The following is a 26,449-nucleotide window of genomic DNA, read 5'->3' on the forward strand; positions in this document are numbered from 1 at the left end:
AAAGCCAAAAGCTATAAACGTTTTTGGTGAAAGAACAAACCCACAAATTACTCAATGTGCTCTATGCAGATTGGCCTCTGTGTGGCTTTGGAACACGGTTTTACATTGTGCCGCTACCTAGGACAAGGACAGACAAGGACACCGACCACAGCGCTGTGGAGCCACTGCCCTCCAGTCCGACGCTCTGCGTTGGATCACTGGCACACTTCAGATAGTCTTACCAGAATTCATTCTTTTTCATAGCAAATTCAAGTATATCCTCTTAGTTAATACAAAAGACTTCATGGCTTAAACAATACCAAGTTTTCTGGGATTTTCAGAGATTATAAAAGTATAAATACCATCTTTAAGGGGAACAGAGCTGTCTGTCTTGATGGAATGATTCCGGAGATATTTCATTTGACCAGTGGAATATAGTAAAGAATGATGTAAACGATGAAACTTACTTTGTATGTGACCACATACTGCTCTCAAATCTGAACGATTTTCTGTCAGTTTATCCCAAGATGAAAAGCAAATTATTCTTCTCTTCACTTCTATAACTACTTATAAGATCTTGAAAATAGCTCGAGTGGGAGGTGGAGTATTTGCATATTCAATATCCAAAGCATAATGTATTTTACAATGGAAGTCAAAGGATCTTGTTGATTAAAGAACCGATTCCACCAATGTTCTATTAATAGTTGACTAAGTTAGGACTATAGAATAAAAATTTCATCCCAAATGAACTCCAAGTTGCTCACATTGACAAGTGGAACCTATTCTTTTAGCAGATGGATGGCTGTTGATCATTGTAATCTCTGGCTTTTTAAAAGCAAACTTAAGCTTTCACAGAGCTTTTATTGCAGCAAACCAGGTAAGACAAGATATAAACAATGGTACCAAACTGATAATACCTGTGGAAAATCAATCAGAATTTTCAAATGACTTCATCTACTGCAAACGTAGCACAGATTAGTCCCTTACAACCCCACCAACTGAAGGTTTCTGGAGATCCAGGGCCAAATTCAGAGCCAGAGTTATTAGATATGGCTCCACTTAAATCAGCAGCATGTAGGGATCTTACGGCAAAATCAGGTTTCTTCAGCCTAAAAGCTGAGAATCATTTGGTAGGTTTGCAAAAATTATAATAACATTAATAAATAAGCTGCTTGTATGTGCTTTCATTTGGGTGAGCATTACTTGTGAAGCTTTATACATCTTATGCTCGCATCTGTATGTAGATGAGAAATCAAGCCCTCAAGATGCTATAAAACATCGTATTTTACTGCAGCAAAAGGTCTTCTAAATAATTTGCATAGTTCACCAAAGAATAACATTGTTGAACTGCTTCACATTAAAGTGAACTAAGCAAAAGGAATCCATTTGTGAGCAGCAGCATTTTCCCATAGAGCGGGTCCCTGGACAGACACGCAGCGGCTCGACCTCCGTCACTCCCGCAGCCACAGAACGGACCAGCCCGGCCCGCGGCCGCTGCCGAGCGCTCCTTCCTCAAGCAGCTTCACACAAATAGTTATTTAAGCTTCAAAGATTAAATGACTGGACAAGAACCAAATGCTGGCACCGAGTGAGCGGTTTAAGTAACCAAGCCCGGAGACCCGTGTTTGCTGGCCAAGGCAGAGCCCCCTGAGATATAAAAACTGTGCCAATGGAGGCAAAGAAAGATGGTGCTTTTGCACTTGGCTGTTTTTATGGGTGACTGTCACATAACGAGCGTGGAATCTAGATTATGAAATAGAGTGAATGAAAACAGGACTTGGATCCCACACATAACGCAGGTATCTCCAATAGCATCCCTGAGCAGATTTCCTGTATTGTGTTCTGTAATAATAATCCAACACCACCGGTACTTCATGCTTCTCCACTTATAACAATGTGAAAGCGATTGCTATCACCAGATTGAGTTTGACCGCACTTCTGTGGAATAATTAAGTATTACGACCATTCGAAATATGATAAAACTGAACCACAGCTACTGAAATGGCTTCTCCAGGACCAGAGTCTGGCAGGTCACCCCTGTCTGGACAACGTGTGTTGACCACACGCTTCAGTGCTTTGCTGAACTGGGATCAAAGCCCAGCTCCTCTAAGGCTTAGTCTTATGCTTTCACCATAAAGCCATCATTTCACCTCCTTAAAACTAAATTTGTGCCATGTGAAGCCTTCACAAGGTTCTTACTCCTAGATTATCATTAAAGGAGAAAATGGCTAAGCTTGTTTTCAGAGAAGAACAAATCCCACATTAATCCCTCACTTCAGAGTCAAAGCTTTGAAAATAGCATTTGCTGGATCACTGTATCAATTTGTGTTATAGGGATAAAAATATTCTTCATGCTAAAGTACTACGGAAAATAAAGTATTACTTGTAAAAAAAAATTATTCGGAAATGCATAATCTAAACAGGTTCCAAATAAACAGTTCTGTTAATAAAAAGTTTTGCATAAGCACAATAATTGCAGAAAATCTTAGCTGACTATCTCTATTTTTATTAAGAATTGAGGAACAGATGTTTTAATTCTCTATCTAGACCAATTAACAGGACACAGACTGTCCAAAGTCTTAAAATTCCATTAGGAAAAGTTTGTGATCATGACATATTCCCAGTATTTTTTGCTAAACCCCTCTAAATTGAAGCGAGGACAGCCACTGCTGGATATAGTTAATAACTCATACGTAGAAGGACAAACTTCTAAAATATACGAGCAGTATTACCCCAATCTATTAAAATGAAAAAATCCTACAGGCTGCTCATCGGACACATCAATCAGGAAAATTCTTCATTAGCATTAATTAGAATGTCTCTTCTAGCCGTGCTTGCTTCTGGTCAGGAAAGACATATTAAAGTAACCATTACTAATAATTTGGATCAATCAGAGTCTTTATAATGAAAACCCGTTTTGTTATCACTGGAAATGCACAGATCAATAAAACGGATGGTTTATTCACGCCAGCGGGTGCTGCAAGCGCAGTCGGTTCAGTTCAGATCTGTCTGAATCACCGCATACATTTGGCATAAATGGTGGGTACCTTCTTACAGCAAAAAGCTTCTGGCTTCTGCAAGAATCCAACAGATTTGCCACTTTTGTTCTCCCAACTTGACTACCAGCTACTCTCCTATTTTCATGCGTAAGGAGCCTTTGATAGACAGGAATGTAACTGTACCCCGTGAAAAGTTAAGAGAGAGACGGCAAACAGATGGGATAATATATACCCTGCGTCTCAGCTTAAAGCGTTTAATGCTCAGGTTGTGAGTTCCCTTACAGACACTCTCTTACAAATCCCTCCACTTAGTCTGGACGTGGAAAACTGTTCCTGGTGGATTCAGATGGACCCAAGAGTTTTAGAGGAAAAGTGACAAGATCAGTGGGCCAAGACTGACTATTTCCTCTGTTTGCAAATCGAAACCTCTTTTAATATCACTATAGCGGGGGGCAGGTAGGCAAGGACGAGCACTTGTATGAAAATAATTAAACTCCTTATGTAAATGAATATGCAAACCTCGCGTATCTGTTGAGAAGCCAATAGGGCTTTCTGTGCCGCTTTCTCAAAACCATATTCATTTCAACGCTGCAGCTAAGCACAGCGATGATACTGTTCTATTCTGATACCTTGGGGAAGTCTGGGTTCTTGGGGCCCTACGCTGAACTCTGCAAAGTACAATGCGTTGTGTAAAGAGCTAAAAATATCCCAGCTTTACCTAGGATCACTTGTAATTGAACCATCTAGCCTTCTAAGTGTCAACATTTGATTCCCTAATTTTCAGGATGTGACAGCTGCAGCTCGGAGCCTGCCAAGATTGCCCCATGCTCATTGTACTTTGAAGTACTTAAAAAGATTTCATAATCCCCGAAGCAGACAATTTATTCCTACTTTTTTGTGTGTCTGATCAATGAATTGCTTATTCCCTGCTGTTTCTTCTATCGAGCCATACAACCTCTCAAACCCAGCACAATGCTTTAACATTCTTTTTTGTTATTAGAGAAGAAAACAAAATGCTAGCACCTAAAAACATAAGCCAGGATTGACCTTTTGGTGAAGTGCTAAGATGACCTCAACTGGAGCTCCAAATCCTGGTACGGGGTAGGAAGGGTAGGAAGGCACTAATTCATCAATGGCCAAGTCTTCCAAGTGCTATGATGAAAGAGGATGCAGCAAAGCGAGACCAAGAGAAGATGAGAAATACTGGGTATAGGAGAAAATTCTTTAACTGCAGCATTTAGACAGGTTAAACACGGCAGGATTAAAAGCCCATCTTAAACTTCAGACAGCAAAGTGATTTGTTAAGAACATCTCTTTCTTCCTTTTTGACAATGGAGGAACTAAATGTGAAATGTGTGTGACTGCAACAAGAAAGCATAAGGAAGCTCTTGGTTGACACAGCGCAAAGTGAAGGTTGAGCGTACAACCTCTGTCTGTCCCCACCGCACACGTGTAACAGCGACTCACCGCCACATGAACCGAGATTGCCTCTGGTGTTGGCTCAGAGCTGGAGCAAGAGCATTGAACCAGAAAATACAAGTTTAAAAGCATAACATATCAGAAACGAGTCTCTAGCAAAAGGTTGTCTGGTGAGTGATGAACCGAGACTTTTCCTGATGAGAGAGAACCTGTTCACTTCACTTGTGCTTCATCACTTCTCCCCTGCCAGCTTGTCTCACCTCCCAGTCCTGCCTTCTCACAGCCCAGCCGGAGGCAGCGCCGGTTCTGTAACAGGTGTTTGCATGTGCTTTCAGGAGATACGAAGACGATAGTACCAAGGTTCTATGCAGCATTTTTTGACAGCAGACATTTACAAAAGAATTAAATACCACTATCTGCATGATAGGATGAGGAAACTGCAACCTTTGAAAAAGCAGCTATCAAAACTATCAAGAATTCAAATCCTTTCCTAGTTTTTAGCCATAAGAGACGCTCTTTTTACCACTTTACACCAGTGCTTGCAAGCACCACTACAGTATATGTAATAAAGTAACAACCAAGAGCAGGACACAGACTGTATGACACTGGCTTCCTTGGGCCAACATGCAGACACTATTTTATAAAACAGCAAATGCTTCTTAGGAAAAGACAAACATTTCTTATTTTAAGCTGATGGTTTTGTGCAAAGTGCTCAGTCATTTCCAGATGATCCTTGAAGTCCCTTCCAGCCTGGTGTTCTATGATTCTACGATTTATTCTTCGCTCCTCAAAATAAAGACTTGAAAAGATTTTAAAAGTCAAAAGCAGAACATATTTTAACAAACGGAATGCAGGTTCTGCTCAAAACAGGTCTTGTCTTTTTCCTGTCCTGAGCCTCTTCCTTGTGTAAGACAATTAACTTAAATTGTTCATTATTAATCCTCTTACAAGGTTCTGTAACCGTGTTTCCCTCCTACCCTGCTCTCCTTGAATTCCTCTGGATCAGAGTATGTTGTCCCCCTCAAGAACAATTCTTTCTTACCTTACAGTGCGTTTACAGATAATGTAAAACATATGTTGCTGTCTTGGTAATGCATTCTCATTGAATAATTAAACATTTCACATGTCTTGAAACACAGATTGTCTGCTTTCTGGTTTTATTTTTACTTAAAAAGCTGTCCAAGATTTTAGCAACATACCCACTGGGGATTAAAACCTTGTAGTGGAGAGAAATCTAACGCAGTGGTCTCCTTATTATTGTTACTTATGGAACACCTATGGAATGTGTATAGCATATCAACATCTTAATTCTTCAAAGCCCCTGTGCCATCGCCTCCACCTGTAGCTTTCATCTTGATTTACAGAAGGGGAGAATGGCAAGAAGGCTCAAGTGAAGTACGCATGGATTCCATATCACACAGGAAGCCTTTGTGCTGTGTGTACACAGACACACTCCGTACTTGATTCAGTCTCTAAACCCCCTCTCAAAGAGCCGTGATTTTTGTGGAGCTGGCATGTCCCGTGGCATCAGGAAGGGAGGCCCTTCCACCACAGGCGTTCCCTGCATTGAGCAGTGCGTAAAAAAAGCACCGAAACAAAGAAAAGGCAAGCGAAGAGTGTTACTCTTGAGAAATGATGGCAGCGCAAGCAAAGACAATACATGAGGGAACGAAAAGATACATTAAGTCCGAGAATGATGCAGCTAAAATATTCTTTGCTTTAGTGATTCTGCCTGTAAATACACTTAGCAAGCTTCTTCCAAACTGAGAAAAATCACTGTCTTACAAAAAGTCAATTCATTTTGCTGACAAACCACGGCCCAGCTGCAGCAGCCTTGTTCTTTGCAAACTTCTGAAGCAGCAGCAGCAGCTTTGAGAATTTCAGCTGCAAATACAACTCTGCTGATCATGCTACTCAATGTCTGTACTGCAGATCAACTTCAGGAGGGTCTGGGGACACTTATTTTTAAGTAAAAGCTTTTGCAGGTAATAAATATGACAGGACTAACTGCATCGCTAATAATTGCTGGTATTATGCTTCATGATCATATATCATATAGAGAATGGATAATAACGCAGATTTTTTTTATACATCAAATAATCTACATGAATTCTCACTTGAACTCCTAATCCCTTCATTAGTCTTGACTTTTATAGATAATTATTTACCATCATACCATTGTGATTATATTGACATTGTTTTGACTCTGAGTCTGAAACTTCAAGGCAGCCCAAAATTAAGTCCTCATATACCCTGCAATCTATTAAGTCCAATGTGAATAATTGCAATTAATAATTTGAAAATAGCTACAAATGAAGCACTGCTGCAGTATAAATATTGGAAAGCACTGGAGAGCATTGTATTATTTGCACATTGTTTTAAAAAGGCTTCAAATATGTTAAATTTTTGGAATTTGATGACACGTGCGCAGAGGCCGATCTGTTGCAAAGCTGAGGCCGTATAGTTTGACGACATACTATACAGATGGATAAGATGCTGTGGAATTGGTTATTGTCATGTGAAGTTAAAAGGAAAAGGTGAGTTACCAAAACTGGATCCATCCCATAGGAATTCCCTGTTGCGGACGCCCCCGTTCCCCTGCGTTACCTCTTCCCCCTTCAGAACTTCGGAGCCCTCCAGCTCGTGGGCCTGGCTGGTCTTGTGCAGCATCTGCCGCTCCGTGCCCGACAGCTCCTCCCGGGCGGCCTGAAGCTCTTCTGCCTTGGCTTCCTTCTTCCGGGCAATTATAGATGCCTGCACAATAATTACAAATGCATACGGAGAAGTGAAATACAAATTGCCTTGTTTAACAATGAGTAAAATGTAATCCATTACGTTTCAGTCGTTGCACCACTGAAAACACGTTTGAACTGTCAGAAACTGATGGACATTAGGAAACGTGAGCGCATCACTTCGCAGAAAAAAGCATCAGTTGCACGTTATATACGGTGGGTTAAACCACAACTTCACTGAAGCTGATTGCAGACCCCCAAATTTCTTCAGTACAGCTGAAATTTCACGTATACCCTTTTCTTCCAGATTCACGTTGATACATTTTACATTTACATTTCTTCACCGCATTTTTCCATTTTCATTGAAAAAAAAGGAGGCATTTTAGCTGCTCCATTTCTTCTGAGTCTCTTATGCGCATATGTAAGACACACCAACATGGCTTAACCGAAAAGTTATCCAAGATTTCAAAAATGTCATAATACAGATTTTTATAACTCCAACCTACTCCAACCTACAGAAATATGTTACACTAACAGCAGAGCCGAGCCACTAAATCTTGGCAAATAGCTACGAGACGATGAATAAAGCAATACAGTGCAGAAATAGTGTGGATTACAGATTATTCTCTCTTTTTTGAGTCTAGGAAATAAAGCATTTAAAAGATAATATTTTATACAAGGCAGAATATCGAAGGGTACCTAACGTCTGACCAGAAGCAGCTTTGGGAACATAAGTACACATTAGTTCAGGGGGAAAAAAAACCCAAACAGTTTTATCTTGCCAAACTACACTATTAAAAAATACTTTAAAATAACACATTTATTTAGATGCACGTGCATGAACTTGGAGGGATAGTTGGTTTCTTCATGTGCAAGGGAAAAATTAAGAAAAAACAAAGCAAAATATACTCTGACTAGGCTAAAAGGATCAGCTTTATTTCTAAAATTACATCTAGAATTCTGCTGGGGTGGTATCTCAGCTCTTTGCTCATGAGATCTCTGCAGTGACAAACTGCGGTACAATGTATATATTATTTTGTGAGAACAACGTGTGTTTCTCCATGGAACACAGTTCTACCACAAGCCAGTCGATGTTTGTTACCAGCACATTACGGAGCTTTTCTCTGGGAAGAAGAGCATCTCTCACTAAACAAAATGGAGCATTTCATATTGCCCATCTGATCGAACTGTATCATGGATTTTATCACAATGTTTTTCCTCCCACTGATACTTTTTATTTAAGCCCTTTTTATTTTTCAAACTGTCACCACAAGCATCATCATGAAAATCGTCAATAAAATGAGCAGCAGCACAGGTTGCCTGGAAAAGAAATCACTCGCATTTCTGTGTGAGTTCTGAAAATCTTGGAGTTCATAAATCCTTTTTATAACTTGTGAATTTACTAAGACTAGACCAGAGAGCTTATTTTATAGAAAGACTATTTTACAGCCTCAGGATGAAAAATTAAAAAAAAAAAAAAAATATCAAGGAATACCTTCTTAGTAGATGTAATGGGAAAAATGTTATAGAGCGGGGTCAAACAGAAGCAAGGGATCCAGCGCAAGGCAGCGTCGCAGCCAGGGGCTGCATTTCAGAATCCATCCACAGCTGGAGCTTTACCAGAACAGCTCCTCCAACCCATCTCTCCAGAATTCCAGTGATGCAGCAGAAGGGCAGCACCAAACAGCCACAGACAGCACTGACTACCAACTCACCGACTGCCTGAAAGCAACTGTTTGACTCAGCCCTAAACACACATATGCTCAACAGCCATTTATTTCCTTTTTGTCCTCCGTCATTATGTATTTCTACCGATTTACGCTAAATAAATTAAAAAAAAAAAATCAGTATGTAAAACAACTCATGACTCAAATTGCTCTGCTTCTGAATCACAGAATCACAGAATGTCAGGGATTGGAAGGGACCTCGGAAGCTCATCCAGTGCAATCCCCCCGTGGAGCAGGAACACCCAGATGAGGTTACACAGGAAGGTGTCCAGGCGGGTTGGAATGTCTGCAGAGAAGGAGACTCCACAACCCCCCTGGGCAGCCTGTTCCACTGTTCTGTCACCCTTACCGAGAAGTTTCTTCTCAAATTTAAGTGGGACCTCTTGTGTTCCAGTTTTAAGCCATTCCCCTTGTCCTGTAATTGGTTGTCACCGAGAAGAGCCTGGCTCCATCCTCCTGACACTCACCCTTTATATATCTGTAAACATTAATGAGCTCACCCCTCAGTCTCCTCTTCTCCAGCTCCAGAGCCCCAGCTCCCTCAGCCTTTCCTCACACGGGAGATGCTCCACTCCCTTCAGCATCTTTGTTGCCCTGCGCTGGACTCTCTCCAGCAGTTCCCTGTCCTGCTGGAACTGAGGGGCCACAACTGGACACAATATTCCAGGTGTGGTCTCCCCAGGGCAGAGCAGAGGGGCAGAAGAACCTCTCTGACCTACTGACCATCCCCTTCTAATCCACCTCAGGTACCATTGGTTTCCTGGCCACAAGGGCCCAGTGCTGGCTCATGATCATCCTGCTGTTCACCAGGACCCCCAGGTCCCTTTCCCCTACACTGCTCTCTAATAGGTCATTCCCCAGCTTATACTGGAACCTGGGGTTGTTCCTGCCCAGATTCAAGACTCTACACTTACCCTTGTTATATTTCATTAAATTTTTCCCTGCCCAACTCTCCAGCCTGTCCAGGTCTCTGGATGGCAGCACAGCCTTCTGGTGTGTCAGCCACTCCTCCCAGCTTGGTGTCATCAGCAAACTTGCTGATAGTGCACTCTATGCCCTCGTCCAAATCACTGATGAATATATTGAATAATACCGGCCCCAGCACTGCCCCCTGAGGCACTGCCCTAGATACAGGCCTCAACTGGACTGCGCCCCATTGACCACGACTCTCTGGCTTCTTCCCTTCAGCCAGTTCTGCTTAAAATATATTTTGTTCCTTCTTACCTGTTGGCGATACATAGAAAATTTACTATCGATTGGCTCATACTTCATCATTCTTTTCTCAATAAGCTGATTAATCTGTGCGTTTACTTCATTTATCTGCAAGACAGATTAGAAAACTAAGGAAATGAAGCTTTATTTCTTTGTCTTCTCCAAGTATTAAATGCTTTGCAGACCAGATTCACAATTCAGCTAGTTCCATTTTTAAAGCAGAGAAACAAACCCAAAAAACCCAATGAGTCATTAAGCATTGGCCAGGAAGAGGCTGTTTTTGGATTTCCAGTTCTGTGCCTTTATGATAAGGCAGGAGCATGACGCTGGCCCTGAAAATGAAGTAAAGCGGCATACATGGAGAGAAAATTGGTACAGACAGAAAAAAGACTGAGGTTGCCACATACAGTGTGTAATTTTATCAATATTAACTAAAATTCCTCTTCACTCAACCATTTATCAGAAGCTTGAAGGGGAGCAAATAAAGACTAAGTGGCACCAAGTTTCACCAATACTTGGAAGAGTCACAGACCGTGAACATTCCAGCTCTATGGTACCTTCTTTGTACTGCTGCAAAATTCACTTGTTTGCCCAGAGTCTCAAACTGTTGATCTTCATTCTGGCTGGAGCTTTAGATCCCACTGCATCTGGAAACCCAAACTGAGAGTGCTGAGCGCAGCTTTTCCAGTCCTGGCTTAATGCTACACCGGGACTCTCATCAGCCGTGGAAACCACAGCCCTAGCAACCTTCCTTGAATTCTCTGCTAACGAGATGAGTGCTGATAAGCAAGCAGTGTAAATATGTGCTGAAAGCCAATGAAGTGAAAACATAATGCAGTTCTAGTGCTGGGCATTACCCGGACATCTCTGTGAGCAATACCCGTGTGCTTTGGGAGTCAAGTATTTCAAATAAAGTGCTCAATAGGACTAAAAATACTCCAACACCCGAAAAAAAAAAATATCCTGTAAATTCTACTCCTTTACAAAAGCTAAAACGGGCTTGAATTTGAAGACAGCATAAGAATTCCCTTCTGTGAATAAATTCCTGGTTTATGAATTATAAAATGCGGGATAGTAGCATGCTTGGTGCACTTCAGCTCCTTTTTAAGGTGCTGAAGTAATAGAAGACTGACTTTTAAAAGAATGCTAAGGCCGTGCTGCGGTAACAGCCAAGTATAGTAGATGCTTTTATTATCTATTAAGAACTTACTTCCAAAATACAACAAATTAAAAGGTTACCTCATGGAGAAAGAGAATAACAAACCCTTGAAGGAGAGGGTTGGGTTTGGGGTTTGGTTTGATTGTTTGCTTTGTGTTTTGTTTTGTTAAAACCAGACAAACAAAAACCTTATCTGAGAGTTTGCATTTAGTGATGAACACATCTTCTTTTCCTTTAAAATTGAAGGGATGTTTCTTTGGGAATGAAATATAAGATAACCTCCCGTGTACAAGAACCTTCGGCTATGCTACAGAACACAAACTGAGTGTGACCTTGCTCAACTTACCTTGATTTCAATGACACTGAGATCAGATTGACTCATAGCTGGCTCTGAAACCACCTTTTGTAAGAAATACGCTGAATTCTTCTTACTTTCAAGCTCTCTTGGTATTTTCTCAGTAACCAGGTATGAATTGAAATTTATCTCCTCTTCTAGTTTCTTCATTAAACCTTAAAAATGAATTAAATCAGTGTGTGTCTATAAAAGCAACGCAGCAGATAATTAAGCTTGATTTCACCAACACATTAAAGTATTTATCAGCAGATTACAATAACAACAGCATAACATTTGAGTCTTCTTCTCAACGCTCAAAGAAACACGTAGTTACCTGATAAAGATTTTTTAATTTAGATGATCCTTGGAAATCCTTCCTTAAAATAAAACTTCAATCTGGCTTCTAAAAAGGCCTTAAAATGAGCACAATTTAACGTATGCCTACTTTAAGGGTCTGTTCCATTGCTGGAACACGTATAAATTGCCTCCCTGTAAATAGCGGACTATTTTTTCTTGTAAGAACAAAGCACTCAATTTCAGGACAGTATATAGACTGAGAACACTGAAAATAATGATAAAATGGAAAAAACAAGAAGGAGTTGCTGAGTAACGTCCAAAATTCTGTTGAGAAAAGCAACCCCATTTCTAAGTTTCGCTCCACACAAGCCTGATGCACTCTGTGTATTATTGTGCTTACCTGGCTCTTGCTAGGGAGAGTAATTTAGCCTCCTTAACAGATAATTTAAAAATAAACAGAGATACACGCAGATAAGAACAATGCGCAGCTAGAAAAATGCGACAGAATCAAATAAAGCATCTATTTAAATTACATTACACCGTCTTCCACTGACAACAGGCACTTCAGTGCAATTACTCCTCCAAGACACCTGTGCCAAGGATTACAGTAAGATTTGGAAGTCACATGTCAGGTGAGAGTGGGAATAGGTATTTCAGAATCTTTTTCATGATCCAGATGTCTCGAAGGTAAGTATTCTAGGTACTTTTTTAAACTACTTGCTAGAGTTGGGGTTTTTTTGAAGGATCAGGGTTTTCTCTCCATATTTGGGAGAATATGGAATCGCCATGAAATGCCAAGAAAAACAAGACATTCGCAGTCTCTGTCTCTCTCATACGCTGCGCAAGCAGAGAAAAGCTTGAGTCCAGAGACACGATAGTGCAGCTGATGTTGCCAAAACAGAGATGGGAAAAGATGTAAGGGAGAGCAGAGTGCTGACCGTATGACTGACTGGCAAAAGGAGGAGGTCAGAACAAAGTGCAATACAAGCCTAGAAAAAGGGGCCCTCGTTGTTCTGACACTGTTTACCTCTAGAAACAGCGTCCTGATAGATCCTCTACTTGGTTCAGTTGCCGTTCTGAGTTCCTGAGAAAGCCTCAAGAACTGGAAGAAAGAAAACAGACCCCAGGGAAAGCAGCGCTGCTAACAAAGTCAACACAAACTAAAACTGAGCAGGAATTCCTCTTTTCCAGCAGTTTACTCCAATGTGTTTATGAAAAGCAACACTAGCACACATCCTTTTCCCCTCTGTGGAAAGGTCATTTATCTTGTGCAAATCAAACAGCACCAGCCCTGGTTTCAGAAAGCTGAGCAGCGTTACCCTGTGCGTGCAGCAGCCAGCAGGTACTCGGCTCTACGGCTCTGCCTGAGCAACACTTGGACTCGCTAGGAGAGAATTCCCACTTCTTTCTTGCAGAAGATCTTGGTTCCAATGCTCCTCAGCCCACGGCGGAGCTGGGCAGGAGGAACCACATTTTAATGTCTCACCTCTGCAAATGCAGCAAAGCTTCCCACATACACTGTGAGCTCAATCAGCACCTCCGAACTGACTGGGAACACAGCTTCTGATTTGATATTTATAACCTAGGTCTTTGGTGGGGAAATCAAAGTGATATTGATTAAATTATTCTGATATTAAATATTAATAATTTAATCAAACTAATTTCTTGTTTTCCTCTTAGTAGCCAAAAGAAAAAAAAAATCTGCACATGTAGCCTATATTTAATTTCTTGTATGACTCCTGTTTTCTTATAAAATGTACATGACCAAATAATTTGTTGTAGATATGACACTAAACCCAGGAAATAACCGCACCTAAACAGCTGCTTTCACAAGAGTGGAGACCTGCTGACTTCACAGGGTACAACCTTGACCACAATCTGGATTTATCTCAGACAACCTCAGAGCTCCTACCAGCTTCCTTCCAACACTGATGGCTGCTGGTTCTGCATCCTGCTCACTCTTGGTGGTGCAACAAGAATGAAGCGAGTTAAAACCTGACATCTCACTGGGGAAAGACAAGATGATGTCAACATCCTTCATGACTAATGTAGTTTCTTTCCTAAATACTTCAGGTATATTTTTCCTCCTGTATGGTGCAACATATGGAGAAGTAACTACCTAAGAGCTATTTTTGCTGCTTAACAGAACCTTAAAAAACCAAACATAGAGCAGCTTTTGTTTCAGGTTTTTTTTTCAGTGAAAAGCATTCTTTCTTCAAATTCCCAGGCTAGAGGAAAGAAAAGCAGACATACTTTAAATCTTTCCATTACACATAGAAATGTTGGTTTTAATGTTTTAACTTTGACTTATGGTTACAAAATGTACATACGTAAGCTGCACAGAAACTCTGGCTCTGTGCCCTAGGTTATTTTAGCAAGGTTCTGCCAACCACATATTTACATGTGAAGAGCTATTAAGAGCAACTCCTCATGTTTTCCATTCAATCTTTTTTATTATGATGATCACAAAGAGAGGGATGGGAGAAAGAGTTTCTTAGTGCTTGCTCAGTCATGGAGACAAGAGGGAAGTTTCTCTACATAATTCTGCTAATGGATCTAAACCTCAATTCACCTTGCACTCAGACTGCTGCTGCTTTTCCCTCTACAGGTTACCAATTGTGCCTCCTACACCAAAAGCATTTGCAGCAACAACTGATTCTTTTAAAAAGAAAAAAATTAAAAAGAGGAGCACTGATTTTATAGACTATCTGGCCAACACTTTGTTTAATATCACAAACAGACTTGTATTCCCAAAGATATCAAGTTAGCTTAAAAGCGCTCTGACATTGCATGAATTGACAGTGACTTTATTAATCACTTAAAGATGGAAATAAAGTTCCACATAAGCCATTCTCCTTCACCAAATACATCTATAACTTTAATTGTAATGTGGTCTGCAGCGTTGGAGATCATTTAACCTCAGAATTTTAGGGAAAGAAAAATGTTACTGTTTTCATTCAAACGAAATACTTAAATAATAGTATCCTAAATGTCTATTTTTTATCAAGTGTTCGGAAGGACATAGAATAGACATCTGTACAAAGCAATTCCTCTGCCATTTCACTCTTTATCTACAACAATCATCTTAAGACATTATTTTAATCAATATTTTCCAGCTAGTCATCCACTCCATATTTCTGCCAATAAAGTGAACAATAATGTTCTCTAAAATGGACAGAGATCAAGAATTTCAGTCATTTGATTTGCCTCTTGGCATTAAACAATTTGTGTTTGTTCCAGCAGAGCTATTCAAAGTAAAAAGATGGCAACCGCGCTGAGAAACCATCAGCCAGGTTATTCAAACTAATGGTCAGCGTTAATAAAAATACTGTTCACATCCAGAACAACAAAACGGGAACTGCACATGTGTGGTGTTTGACGCTACCAGCAGCAACTGCCTCTGTGCAGTCAAACATACTGAGTAATTCTGAAGTTAATACCCAGGGAAGGACCATACTGTGGAAAACAGTATCACTAATTAGTCTACAAAACATCTCCTAACAGTCAACTGGTTGTCGTGATACAAAGTCTTCTAAATATTATATTTCTAGGTATTAAAAACCTACTAACAATAACCTGTATTTTCCTGGCACAGCTAAAGCAGACTGATGCTAACTGCACGTTAGTGATACCCATGAATATGTGCTAGTTGCGTTCCTTAAAGAGTTCCTTTACGTTTCTTTAAAGTACTTCATCCTAAATTGGTTAGATGAAGTAATCAAAGGAGGACGCGTCTGTAAGACAAACAAAAAAGCTTCGACTCATTAACAACTTTATCATTTTCAAATTCTTTTACAGGCAGGTATCTGTCTCCCAGTGAAAATCACGCCTACCAACCAGGCGCTGACTTGTCAGCACGCGAGCTGCACTGATCCCAGTGGGCAGCTGAGGGACCAAACTGCAGTCAAAGGGAGCTTTTAAAATAAAATAAATGGTGCTAACTGTAGACCAAAGCTTTTAAAATAAATGGAATCCCATTCAAGTGCACTGTGGCCACCTAATTTCAATTATTTAAAAAACCCAGCTGGCATTCTGCAATCGCTACTACAGGCACTGTCTTTGTATCTGCTGTGGGGAAAAGCAATTACAAGGCTTAGTCCTTTAGTCTTTGTTTGGGCAAAATTTCAACACAAGCTTTCTGAAGTAATGACTCCAAGTTTTTCTTCAGAACATCTAAACATTTTTTTTTTCCCTTGCAAGCAGGACTCAAGATAAGGAAATCAAATATGTTAACTTCATCTTTATTTTCATCTCATTGATTAAATGGCATATTTACTGGCTTTTTATTATGTTACCTTCACATCTGTGAACTGAACCCACCAAGTTTCCATTGGCCTTAAAAAAACCCAGGAACTGAAATAGAAATGTTGACACAGCTTTGCTGTATAAACTCTCTGATAGCTACTGCGAAAACGGAACAGTTATAAAATCCGCTGCAGGTCCCTTTGAGTAAAGAAGATAGTCCAGATACTCTTTCAGTTCCATTTGTGGTTCAGTGCCTGATGAGCATCGTAAAAAAATTAGAGTAAAATTACAAAGTAATAACAACACAATGTGGTGGTGACTGAAAAAAAATCTCTAACTCAAAACAGCTGCTGAAGCAGTTATGTGATGCAACTGGAATATTAAACGGACATTGAAAAGTAGGACTTGGGCCTTTAGAACACAAATTATTTCTTTCTTTAGATTCTGTTAAGTGTGTATAGGCTTTTTAGCACTACCATATTATTGACAGCCACCCAGTTTTGAGTTCATTTTCAAAAGAGAAGTGTCAACCCCCAGCCTTTAGAGATAACTACTTACTTTCAGGTTTTGAATCCACTACTGCATGATGCATCTCCTTCAGCTGCAGCTGTGCCCTTTGCAGTCTCTGCTCCGCATGGAACAACTTCGGAGAGAGAATCAGACACACATCAGCTCATTCCTTTGAAATAGTCTTTCGCTTAAATTGTTTGAATATGTATCAAAAATAATCTCAAATACTAAAAAAAAAAGGTAGCTATAAGCATCTGGTGATTATCTGTTTCACAAGGGAATGTGCCAAAACAAATTTTCAACAATCAGTGTGAGTTTACTTGATATTGTCTAGTGTTAATTAAAGAAAATATTCTTGCACTCCCAAGGGATATTTTCTCTATGGCAGAAATACATTATGCAATTTTCAACCAAAAATATGAGTAGTTTGAACATTAGAAGAACAACAACCAAAAAAAAAAAGACCACAAGAATCAGGATTGCGGCAGATAACTATCCTTACACTGCAGTATTTCAACGCAGCCAAGTTGTTCCAGCAATCCGCTGTCCAACTTGAGAGCACATGGAAAGCTTGTTGCCAACAACACACAGCTGATTAGCATTTTTATGATTTAGAGAGATGTGTGCTAAGAACTGGAATTAGCTGGACATCACATTCATTTTACTTGTGATCTCACTCAGGTTCAAGCAAAGACCCAACAGCTTGAAAGCCCGCTGATTCACATTGATTCCACATCCAGATATGAACTGCAATACTAGAAATCTGGGTTTTTTCTCCTTTGAATACAGTGTTGAAGTTCACGTTACAGAATTTGGTGAGATGATGTAACAATATGACACTGCATTTTATTAAAATACATTGGTTTTACAACATAGGTCAGAAATAAAACCCAGCCTTATGTTCAGATGTCAGCTGCTTCCAGTGCTTCCTGGAAGTCTGACAGTCCCCCTGTCGAACTTGGGGACTAAAATCCCAAGGTTGCCCCTCAATACGTGTTCCCTCCACCCAGTGAAAAGCTGAGGTACTTGCTGTGTTCTGCAGCCCCTGAAATCTTAGTGCAGATGCACAGAGATACAAATCAAACTAAGGAAACATTTGATCGCTACTGTAAATATAAAGAATTTTCTTTGGGTGCTACAAAGTCATGGAACATTTCCTGGGACTGTTAAATGATGTTGTCAGTGGCAACCGAGGCAACCAAGTACCTTGCATGAGGTGTTCAGTACTTGATGGGTCAAGCCTCTTCCCTTAAAATGTACATAAACATTTATATTTTTAATGGTGATCTAATTTGATGACAATTTAATGGGTATGCTTTTATGTCAGTACCTGATTTTTCTGTTCTTGTTTCTGTTGAGCCAAAGATTCTTCTCTCTCTTTTTCTAAGCGAAGCTGTCTTGCTATTTCAAGCATTCGTTGATGATTTTGTACTGTCTCCACCTACAGCAAGTGGATAAATAGTGCATGTTACTGTCAGATAGTTGAGAAATACATTGAAGAGATCACATGTCTCACAAGCCCACTTAGCACTTCCTCTCCATACATGTTACTACTCAGAAATGACAGCGAAGTGCTGGACTCAAGATTCTTAAAAGCTCTGGACTAACGCCTGGGGAGATTCCCCATGGGTCAATTAGTTATTTGATTCCTTCCTAGACATACAGTGTGTTTATCTTAATCCTTGTTTGCATTCCAAAATCAGAGTTGCAAGCCAAAGATGATGACACTGAAATGTAACAGCGTTACTTCTCTTCTTACCCGCTTCTTAAGACGCTCCACGCGTTTGACGAGTTGATCTTTCTCCTCTTCCATTGCACTGATATCCTAAAAAGCAGAAAAAAATAGATAAACAAATGTTAATTTATTTACAATAAATTATGGATTGGGCTAAATTCTGTCCAAATTAATATGAAAATCAGAATTCTTCTCCTAATACACGGAAGTGGTTGTAATTTTATTGATCTATGACCAGAACATCCAGGACTCCAATCTCTCTCTTACTTCCCACCCAGTTCCCACTCTCTTTATGCTAACATTCCTTCATCTGCATCCTTGAGGATTCCTGGGAACATTTAAAATAAAAGCAGGTGGTTTTCTCTAAAATAAAACCAAAGAGAAACAACCAAACAAAAATCAGCATGAATTCAACACCTGATGCAGTCTAACATATGTTCTTAATATTACCACCATTATCCGCTTCGGGGCAGACAATCTTGCATGAAGCTGCACACAAGCGATGTTTGCTGCCACTTTTTATATTAAAATTGTGTTAAAAGAAACACTTTTTACTGCTAAAACATGTATGTGATTATTATTTTCCTTTAGTCCTATTTTACAACATCAGGACTCCACGGATCAATAAGCTATGAGAGAAAGGGAAATAAATTCTCCAAATTTAGATGTTATCTCAACATTTGCTTAACTTGTCTATATGTCTCACTGGAAAGCTGTACACACACTTAAATATTTTGCTGAAAAAGGGCAAATAGCTTTACTTAACACCTTAGCCACACAGGATCATAATTTTTGTTGACTTAAGCTCTTAATTCATTCAACACCCTCTGCAATTATTACCCTGTATCAGTAAAGCAAAAGGCTTCCTATCAGTTTGCATTGAGAGGAAAGGGAGTTCTAATATTTGAAAATGCTGCTGAACAGTCTTGGCAGCCTCGTCTCCCAATCTGCTACACAAAGCTCAGATCTCAGCAGAGCGAGGACTTTCGAATGTTTGCCAACAGAGAAACGTTTCAAAAAGGCAGCGGCCGTGCATGCCAGCTCTGACCTGTGCACCTTATCCACTGCAATGAGCCTACAACACCAACAAAAAGAAACAGGAACAAAAAATCTCGACAAAACTCGCACAATTTTCTCGGATTTTTTTACCCTTTTTATTTCTGCAGTAGATAAACCAGACGTTTTGAGCTGCTCGCACTCCTTATGTAGGTTTTTAAATGCTTCCATCAGTTCTTCATACTATAAAATGAAATAAAAGCCATTCAGAATGAGCTCTGTGTCTAAGGATTTTCAGATCAACATGTTGCTTTACTACAAAGACACTAAATATAGAAATAGAAATATGGTGAGAACAAGTATTAAAGGCGTTTTTCATCACAAAAGCTTATCAACATACAAAGCAAAAAGTAAAAAAAACACAGTGCATCATCTTCCATTTGAAGATTTCTTCAGCATTTTCACCTCTACCCTTGTAATATAAGAGAATACAGGAAGATAAGATGTTATCTGAAAGGGACAAGGCCATATTAACAAATTATTCTCACTGTACATCTGTGTATATCACATGAGATAAATTTATCAGCCCAAAAAGGAAGAGCTTGATCTAACAACACCCGCGATCGAAGCAACTGGCCCTGAATTTATAGAGCACTGAGCTTCAATCAAGCAAAGCGGTCCAAGAGCACACCTGACTTTACATGTGAGAAACAGTTCTGACACATTGCATAATTGTGCCCTCAGTGTAATATAGAGAATTATATATGTCGTTCGGTAGTTAGAGAGAAGTAGACTGTGCTACTTCCACACCAGTACATTGCCCACCAGTGATCTGAAACTGAGAGGCAGTGTGAAAGTCTGTGTGGGCAGAGAAATAACAGGGGACAGAAAGAGTTTAGAAATATGGATAGGAAATAAATTTAGATTCAACTTGGAGAAATGCAGGCTGAGATCTAAAGGAAGATAATCTCCACAGAAACTGCCATTCAGTAAGATGGAAAAATCTAAAAAGGGAACATCAAGTCATTTTTTACTTCCTGGAAAGAGCAATTGATATGAATGTTGAACACAAAATGGCAACGACAAAGACCAGTTCAAACAAAGGCATCATATCCCTGAGCAGTGAAACAGCAATTCTATTCTATAAAACCCTGGGGAACCAGCATCTAGAATGCTCTGTTCATTTCTGGTTGTTTCAATATCAGACGTACACTGACAAGCTGGAATGAATTCCAAAAAATAGCAATGAAATGGCTACTGAGAAGAAGATAATAGAGAAAGAGCTCGATGAAATGGCAAATAAAGGTATGATAAGGTATGTGCATGCTGGACAATGCAGAATGAGTTACAAAAAAGTAGGAGTAAAAATGCAACTGGCCTGCGTTGTATCACTTGTGCATTACAGAAGTGCTTTAAGAGAAAATGAAATAGCAGGTAGTCTCTGAGCAACTGTATCCACAATTGCTGATGTCCATCAGCTTTCTGGTGTGTGGATTCTCTGCCTCTTTCCAAAGGGGACTTTACTAAAGTCCTTTCCTTAGTGGGACACATTTCAAGACTAATTGTAAGATTCAAACACGGGCATAGTTCAATTTGCAGGTAATGAAGGGAAGGTCTCCCACTTTCACCAAGGAAAAGCTGCAGCAACCCCATGTGTACCCAAAGCAAGTGACATGCTCAAATGACCAAAGAACACCCAGGTTCTGTAGCAGAGAAAAAAAAAGGACTCCTGGCACCTGAGGACAACTCACTGAAAACCAGACAACTAGATTTATGCCTGAATTTGCTTACTTTTAAAATTATATACTGCAGCCAATCCGATGTCCAAATCACAACACAATTGGGAAGGTGGTAAGTACTCCAAGTATCTTATTTAAATAATTTACAAAAGTACATTTGAGCTTGATTCAATGCACCCATAAAACTTGACCGTGTTCTAAGATTCCCAAACTCTTATGTTTTAAATGTTTCTCTTAAAAGACTCTGTTGCAAGCCTGTATTATCTAACTAGCTTAGGCTAAATTCTTTAATTAATTAGTATGTAAATATTTGCATTGTAATGTTAAATTACATTGAGGCACTATATTACCTCAGCTTCTGTTTTGAATTAATCAGCAGGATATTAGTTTAATAAGATGGTTATATTACTGTAATCTCAAAAAGGAACACATCTTACGTAATGGAAATAATGGAGCTGGATATTTATCCATATTAAGACTGCGACATACTGAAAAAACATACAATCTGCATTCCCTTCTCTCTTTGCTACTTCTGCTTAGTTATTCCAAGTTATAAATTCAATATTATTAGTGGAAACAACAACAAAAAATATAAAAGGCTTAGTCAAGCTTCAGTCGGACAATACAGCTTTACTGGTGCACAGTTAATAAACTGAGTTAACTGTTACATATATTCCAAACCACCGTGATTTTGAAGTCATTATACATAACAAAAGGCACAGAAAACCAGATAAAACTTAGGTAAATATGTACCTCAGATAATACAGATCAAAAAACATAACTCTGGTTCACTTTAAGCTTTACATTTCAAACCCACCCACTCTGACTACCTAAAATCAACATTTAGTGCTCAGGAACACAACGAGTAGGAATATCAGCCTGGAAAGAATAAATTTTTTACTTATTCACAAAAAAATAAATGGTTGAAGCAGAAGGGGGATAAGGCAAACACAAATATTAGGCACTGAATACTACACAATCAATTGACAATTAGGAGACACTGACTTTTGGTCATAACATTTTCTGCACTAGTTTGAAGTGGTAATTGATAAAGCTAAAAATATCCATGTTGTAGATCATAGGAAAAAAAAAAAGGGGGGGCTAAAAATTAAGAAATAAAAATCTGTCTTAGCCAACATGGCTCTGAACATTATTTAGTACCCAGTACTTAAGGGGCATAAAACCTTTTAATTCAATGCTACCTATTAGTTTCAGGGTTATTGGAAGAAAGGTGGACAAGACGCATTCTTATTATGAATCTTTGATTCCAAGATGCGCTTCACACAACTCACTTGAACACATATCTCAACAGTAACTCCCCAGTTCATTTATACCTTCTCCTATTAGCACTCTAATTAATTAACGTAAAATGTTGGCATTCATGAAAAATGGTACCTGTTTGTTGATGTCAGCCACAGTATCATCCTGAAGGAACTCTGCTGGCACTTCCAGTTTTACTAAGAAACGTGCCAGGTAAGCTCTTTTCTTGAGCTCATTGGTCCTCTGAAGAAGCCAATGTAAGACAGGATGAATTACAGATTTGCTTCCAGTAACTAACCCCTGGCGAAACGCACTCCTACAGGAAACAACAAAAAGAAAATACCAATAAATCTCAAACTAAAGAACACTGGCTTGGAACAAATGATTTGCAATATTTTGACATTCCCTCCCCACTTGCCTAATGATTTTATTAATTCTATTAAAAGAGAAAACACTCACGATGCCAGTTTGCTATTTATGATCCCGATTCTGCTATTTTGAGACAGATAAGAACCCCCTGACACACCAAAAGGATAAAGCCAGCAAAACCGACTCTTTGTTTTTTGTGATATTCTTCGGGAATGAAGGCAATGTGGGAAGAGTGGAGGTTTTCTGGGTTATTACCTGGGGCAGGAGGGGGTAACCCAGCCTGGGACAGCTGGTCTGGGGGGACGGGACAGGGACAGACCCTGCCAGTCACGCCGCACCCTCTCCTGGCTGAGTCCGCAATAGCAGCTGCTGCTTTCGGGACATTCTCCTGCTGCCACCCCCTACACCATTTTCTATAGGGACAGGCCTTACACATACCCACTGGGATAGTCGAGGTCAAAAATACACACAGCTACTGAATTAAAGGTTGTTACTGTATAAGCTGTAAAAGGTTTCACAGCGATTTGTAGACCAAAAGATACTCACAGGTCCGATATGCTTCCTGGAGGTTTGTATTTAAGGATGCCAAGAAGACTCAACATTCTTTTACCTGTTTGTTCTGGTAGCTCCTCTCTAATGTCAACAGCATGCTAAATAGTAAAAAAAAAATAATTAATTATCCACTGTTTGCCCAAGTCACATTAACTAGAAACACTAAAGCAATTGACTTTATCCATTTATGACGTGATTGTCAATGAAGTGAGATGCTGAGATGCTTCATACAGAACATCCTTTTTGTCACCAAACTTCAATTCTCTTCTAATGGATTTTTCTCTCTAAATTTACCCTAGGAATACATTTTCCCTGCTCATGGGACCTCATCTATGCAGATAAATCAATTACGTCCACCAAGGAAGTCAGATATCCAAGCACGCCGAGGCACATGTATCTGCGCCCCAGATGTACAAATGATCCCTTCTGATCTTGTACACACTTTTGGTAGCTCAATGAGAGGGACTCAATATCGATTGCAACAGCTAAGCCATGAAGTTCAGTTCTTGGTCAGTTCCTGCCCTGTCTATGTGTGCAAGACACAGCCTGACTTTTGGCTTAAGAACACAGCAGTTGTCAGTATGAACCAAGATCTGTATGCCAATGAAAAGATTCAGTCACCAGTCTGTAGGAGACAGGGATGCAGTATCCCTGGCCCAAGAAATATTTGCTGGTTTGCCAAAAACACGTAAATCTACAGACAGAAAGGATTCTTGCCAGGCATATTTATTTCCAGGAAGATTCATACAAGCTATTTTGGTAAACCAAACATGCCACAAGATTATACAGAGCCAGACCTAAATAAAAGCAAATTTCTGCATCAAGCCCATTTTAAATGTTCGTAATTACACAGGTGTGAGCAGCTCTGATTGCCTTCCTTACCTTTGGGTCAATCTCCCCCAGAACATCATTAAGCAGCTGCAACAGCTGCACTGACTCCAAGGAGTCAAACGTGATTAAATTGTAGTTCTTCCTGAAGGGCTCCTGATTGAGTTTCTCAACAATGAACTGGATTTGATCACTCATAAGGGTGTCCTGGAAAAACCTCTGCAGAAGAAGACAGACGAGAAGCCCGGAGGCCTCGGTGGGAGCTGAGGGCGGGTGAAGGCACCACCTCAGCGAGGCCCACGGCAGCCCGGAGGCGCTTGGCAGGCACCGAGCTCGGCGGGGCCCAGCCCGGCCGCCCCCTCAGCCCCTTCGCGGCCTCCGAAGGAAGGTCCGGCCCCTCACAGGGACCGCGGAGGGGGCGGCCGGGCCCGCCGGGGCCGCCCCGCTCGATGCGACGCCGCGGCCTCGTCCCGCGCCCCCCGCGCGCCTCCCGGTTACCCTGGTAACGGTTGCCAGGCCAGGGCAGTGGCGTCACTTCCGACGCTACCGCGCGCTTCTGCCAACGCGCCGGAACGGCTGGAAACGGGCCCGAGCCAGGGGGTGGCCGCGCATGCGCAGAGCGGCGGCGGGCCCGGGCGGGGCAGGGCGGGCCCGGGCGGGGCAGGGCGGGGCTGTCCCGCGGAGGTTCGATCCGCGCCTCCTCCTGTCGGGTTGCGCTGCCCTCGCAGCCCATTGAGGCCTGAGGAGGGGTAGCGCGGAGCAGGCCGCGCCGGGATGTCTACCGCCGGCGTCGCGGCCTGTCCTGCTCAGCTGCACCGCTTCACTCGCCCGGCACAAAGCTCAGTTCCCCCCATTCCCGCCCTGATTTGGGCAGGAATTGGTATTTTTACCCCCAGCTCTTGAGCAGAGGGCACCGCAGCAGGCCCTGCCCTGCCCTCTATAAATATATAAAGGGTGAGTGCCATGAGGATGGAGCCAGGCTCTTCTCGGTGGCAAACAGTGATAGGACAAGGGGTAATGGGATCAAGCTGGAACACAAGAGGTTCCACTTAAATTTGAGAAGAAACTTCTTCTCAGTGAGGGTGACAGACACTGGAACAGGCTGCCCAGGGAAGTTGTGGAGTCTCCTTCTCTGCAGACATTCCAACCCACCTGGACACCTTCCTGTGCGACCTCGCCTGGGCGTTCCTGCTCCAGCAGGGGGATTGCACTGGATGAGCTTTTGAGGTCCCTTCCAATCCCAAACATACTGTGATACTGTGAGGAAGGGCAGTGGCAGTGCCAGACAGGAGGTGGGTTGGCTGCAGTGGGGCAGGGGCCGGGGCTTGGCCAGCAGGGCCGGAGCTGCTTGGCCGGTAAGGCCACCGCTGCTTGGCCCTGTGGGACGCAAGGCTGCAGCTGCTGTAGGTGGTGCTGGGCTGTACACGCCACAGGCCAAGTCTTTCCTGGAGCTTCTTCACAGCTCAAGTGCTCTTGATGCAAGGAGCAGCGGAAGTAGGTTGGAGATTCACCCTTTGAAGTGTATACTTAGCTTTGTGGTTTCTTGAGAGGGAGGCTGTTGTTGCGTGTGTAGGAGATGTACAAACAGATTGATGCAGTTACCCCAATTAAGATTTCTGGCAGTCTTCGACAGCATAAAGAGGTGTCAGGCGTGGCTGATGTACATATCAGGTGAATGGTTACTTCATTTCTTTGAAATGGAAAGATGTAGAGAGGATCCTTGTGAAACGGGAATGCCGGTCCTGTGCCCGGGCTTCCTCAGGGGCAAATGGCAAATTTATGCCTTCAGGGTTGAACATCAGTTGTTTGTGTGCCTCAAAGTAGCAATAAATATGTAGTGATAGCTATGCTAAATCTGCAACAACAGGAGCTTCAAAAATACCAAACAATCAGAATAAACTATACAATAAAGTGAAACTTGTTTGTGAAATGGATATCTCAATCTGCAAGGGGTTTTTTTGCAGATCCTTCATAACCCATGCTTAGACCTTAAATAGGTGGGATTTGAAGCCTCTGCTATTGCAATTAGCTTCTTGGAAAGTGTTAGAATCCCATGTGAGTCCACAGATGATGGATTAAAATATGCAGTGAGTCATATTAAATCGATGCCAATTGAAATGCACAGGTTGTAAATCACTGCAGAATTTGACTCAGTAAATAGCAATCATAAATGTAATACTTTGCAATTCTAAGCACTGCGTCTATCTTCAGTTAGCTCCTTTTTTCTTTCTGAGGAGCAGAAAACGCTTCATAAAACACTAATTTACAGGTCTTCGTGGGAAGCCTGAAAAGTGACACTGTGTTGGTGTCCCAGCTTTTAACAGAGTTACAGAGGGGATGGCTGGGTTGCTTGTGAT

At 41.0% G+C, this 26,449-nt stretch overlaps 1 protein-coding gene across 1 annotated transcript in view; it reads right to left on the reverse strand.

Annotated features, from left to right (window-relative positions):
• The window catches only part of IFT81 (intraflagellar transport 81), a 36,728-nt gene extending 12,102 nt beyond the window's left edge, over nucleotides 1-24,626 (reverse strand). The window contains exons 1-10 of the mRNA XM_082066326.1: nucleotides 24,147-24,626; nucleotides 23,259-23,362; nucleotides 22,479-22,659; nucleotides 19,498-19,587; nucleotides 18,373-18,438; nucleotides 17,944-18,054; nucleotides 16,662-16,746; nucleotides 11,574-11,737; nucleotides 10,081-10,176; nucleotides 7,005-7,151 (exon numbers count right to left, since the gene is read on the reverse strand). Coding sequence (XP_081922452.1) covers nucleotides 7,005-7,151; nucleotides 10,081-10,176; nucleotides 11,574-11,737; nucleotides 16,662-16,746; nucleotides 17,944-18,054; nucleotides 18,373-18,438; nucleotides 19,498-19,587; nucleotides 22,479-22,659; nucleotides 23,259-23,362; nucleotides 24,147-24,290 — 1,188 coding nt within the window. The 5' untranslated portion in view covers nucleotides 24,291-24,626. The remainder of the gene's footprint in view (nucleotides 1-7,004; nucleotides 7,152-10,080; nucleotides 10,177-11,573; nucleotides 11,738-16,661; nucleotides 16,747-17,943; nucleotides 18,055-18,372; nucleotides 18,439-19,497; nucleotides 19,588-22,478; nucleotides 22,660-23,258; nucleotides 23,363-24,146) is intronic.
• Between the last annotated feature and the right edge of the window lie 1,823 nt (nucleotides 24,627-26,449).

This window comes from Streptopelia decaocto (genome assembly GCF_964273445.1).
Source record: "Streptopelia decaocto genome assembly, chromosome: 15".
In the NCBI taxonomy this organism is placed as follows: Eukaryota; Metazoa; Chordata; class Aves; order Columbiformes; family Columbidae; genus Streptopelia; species Streptopelia decaocto.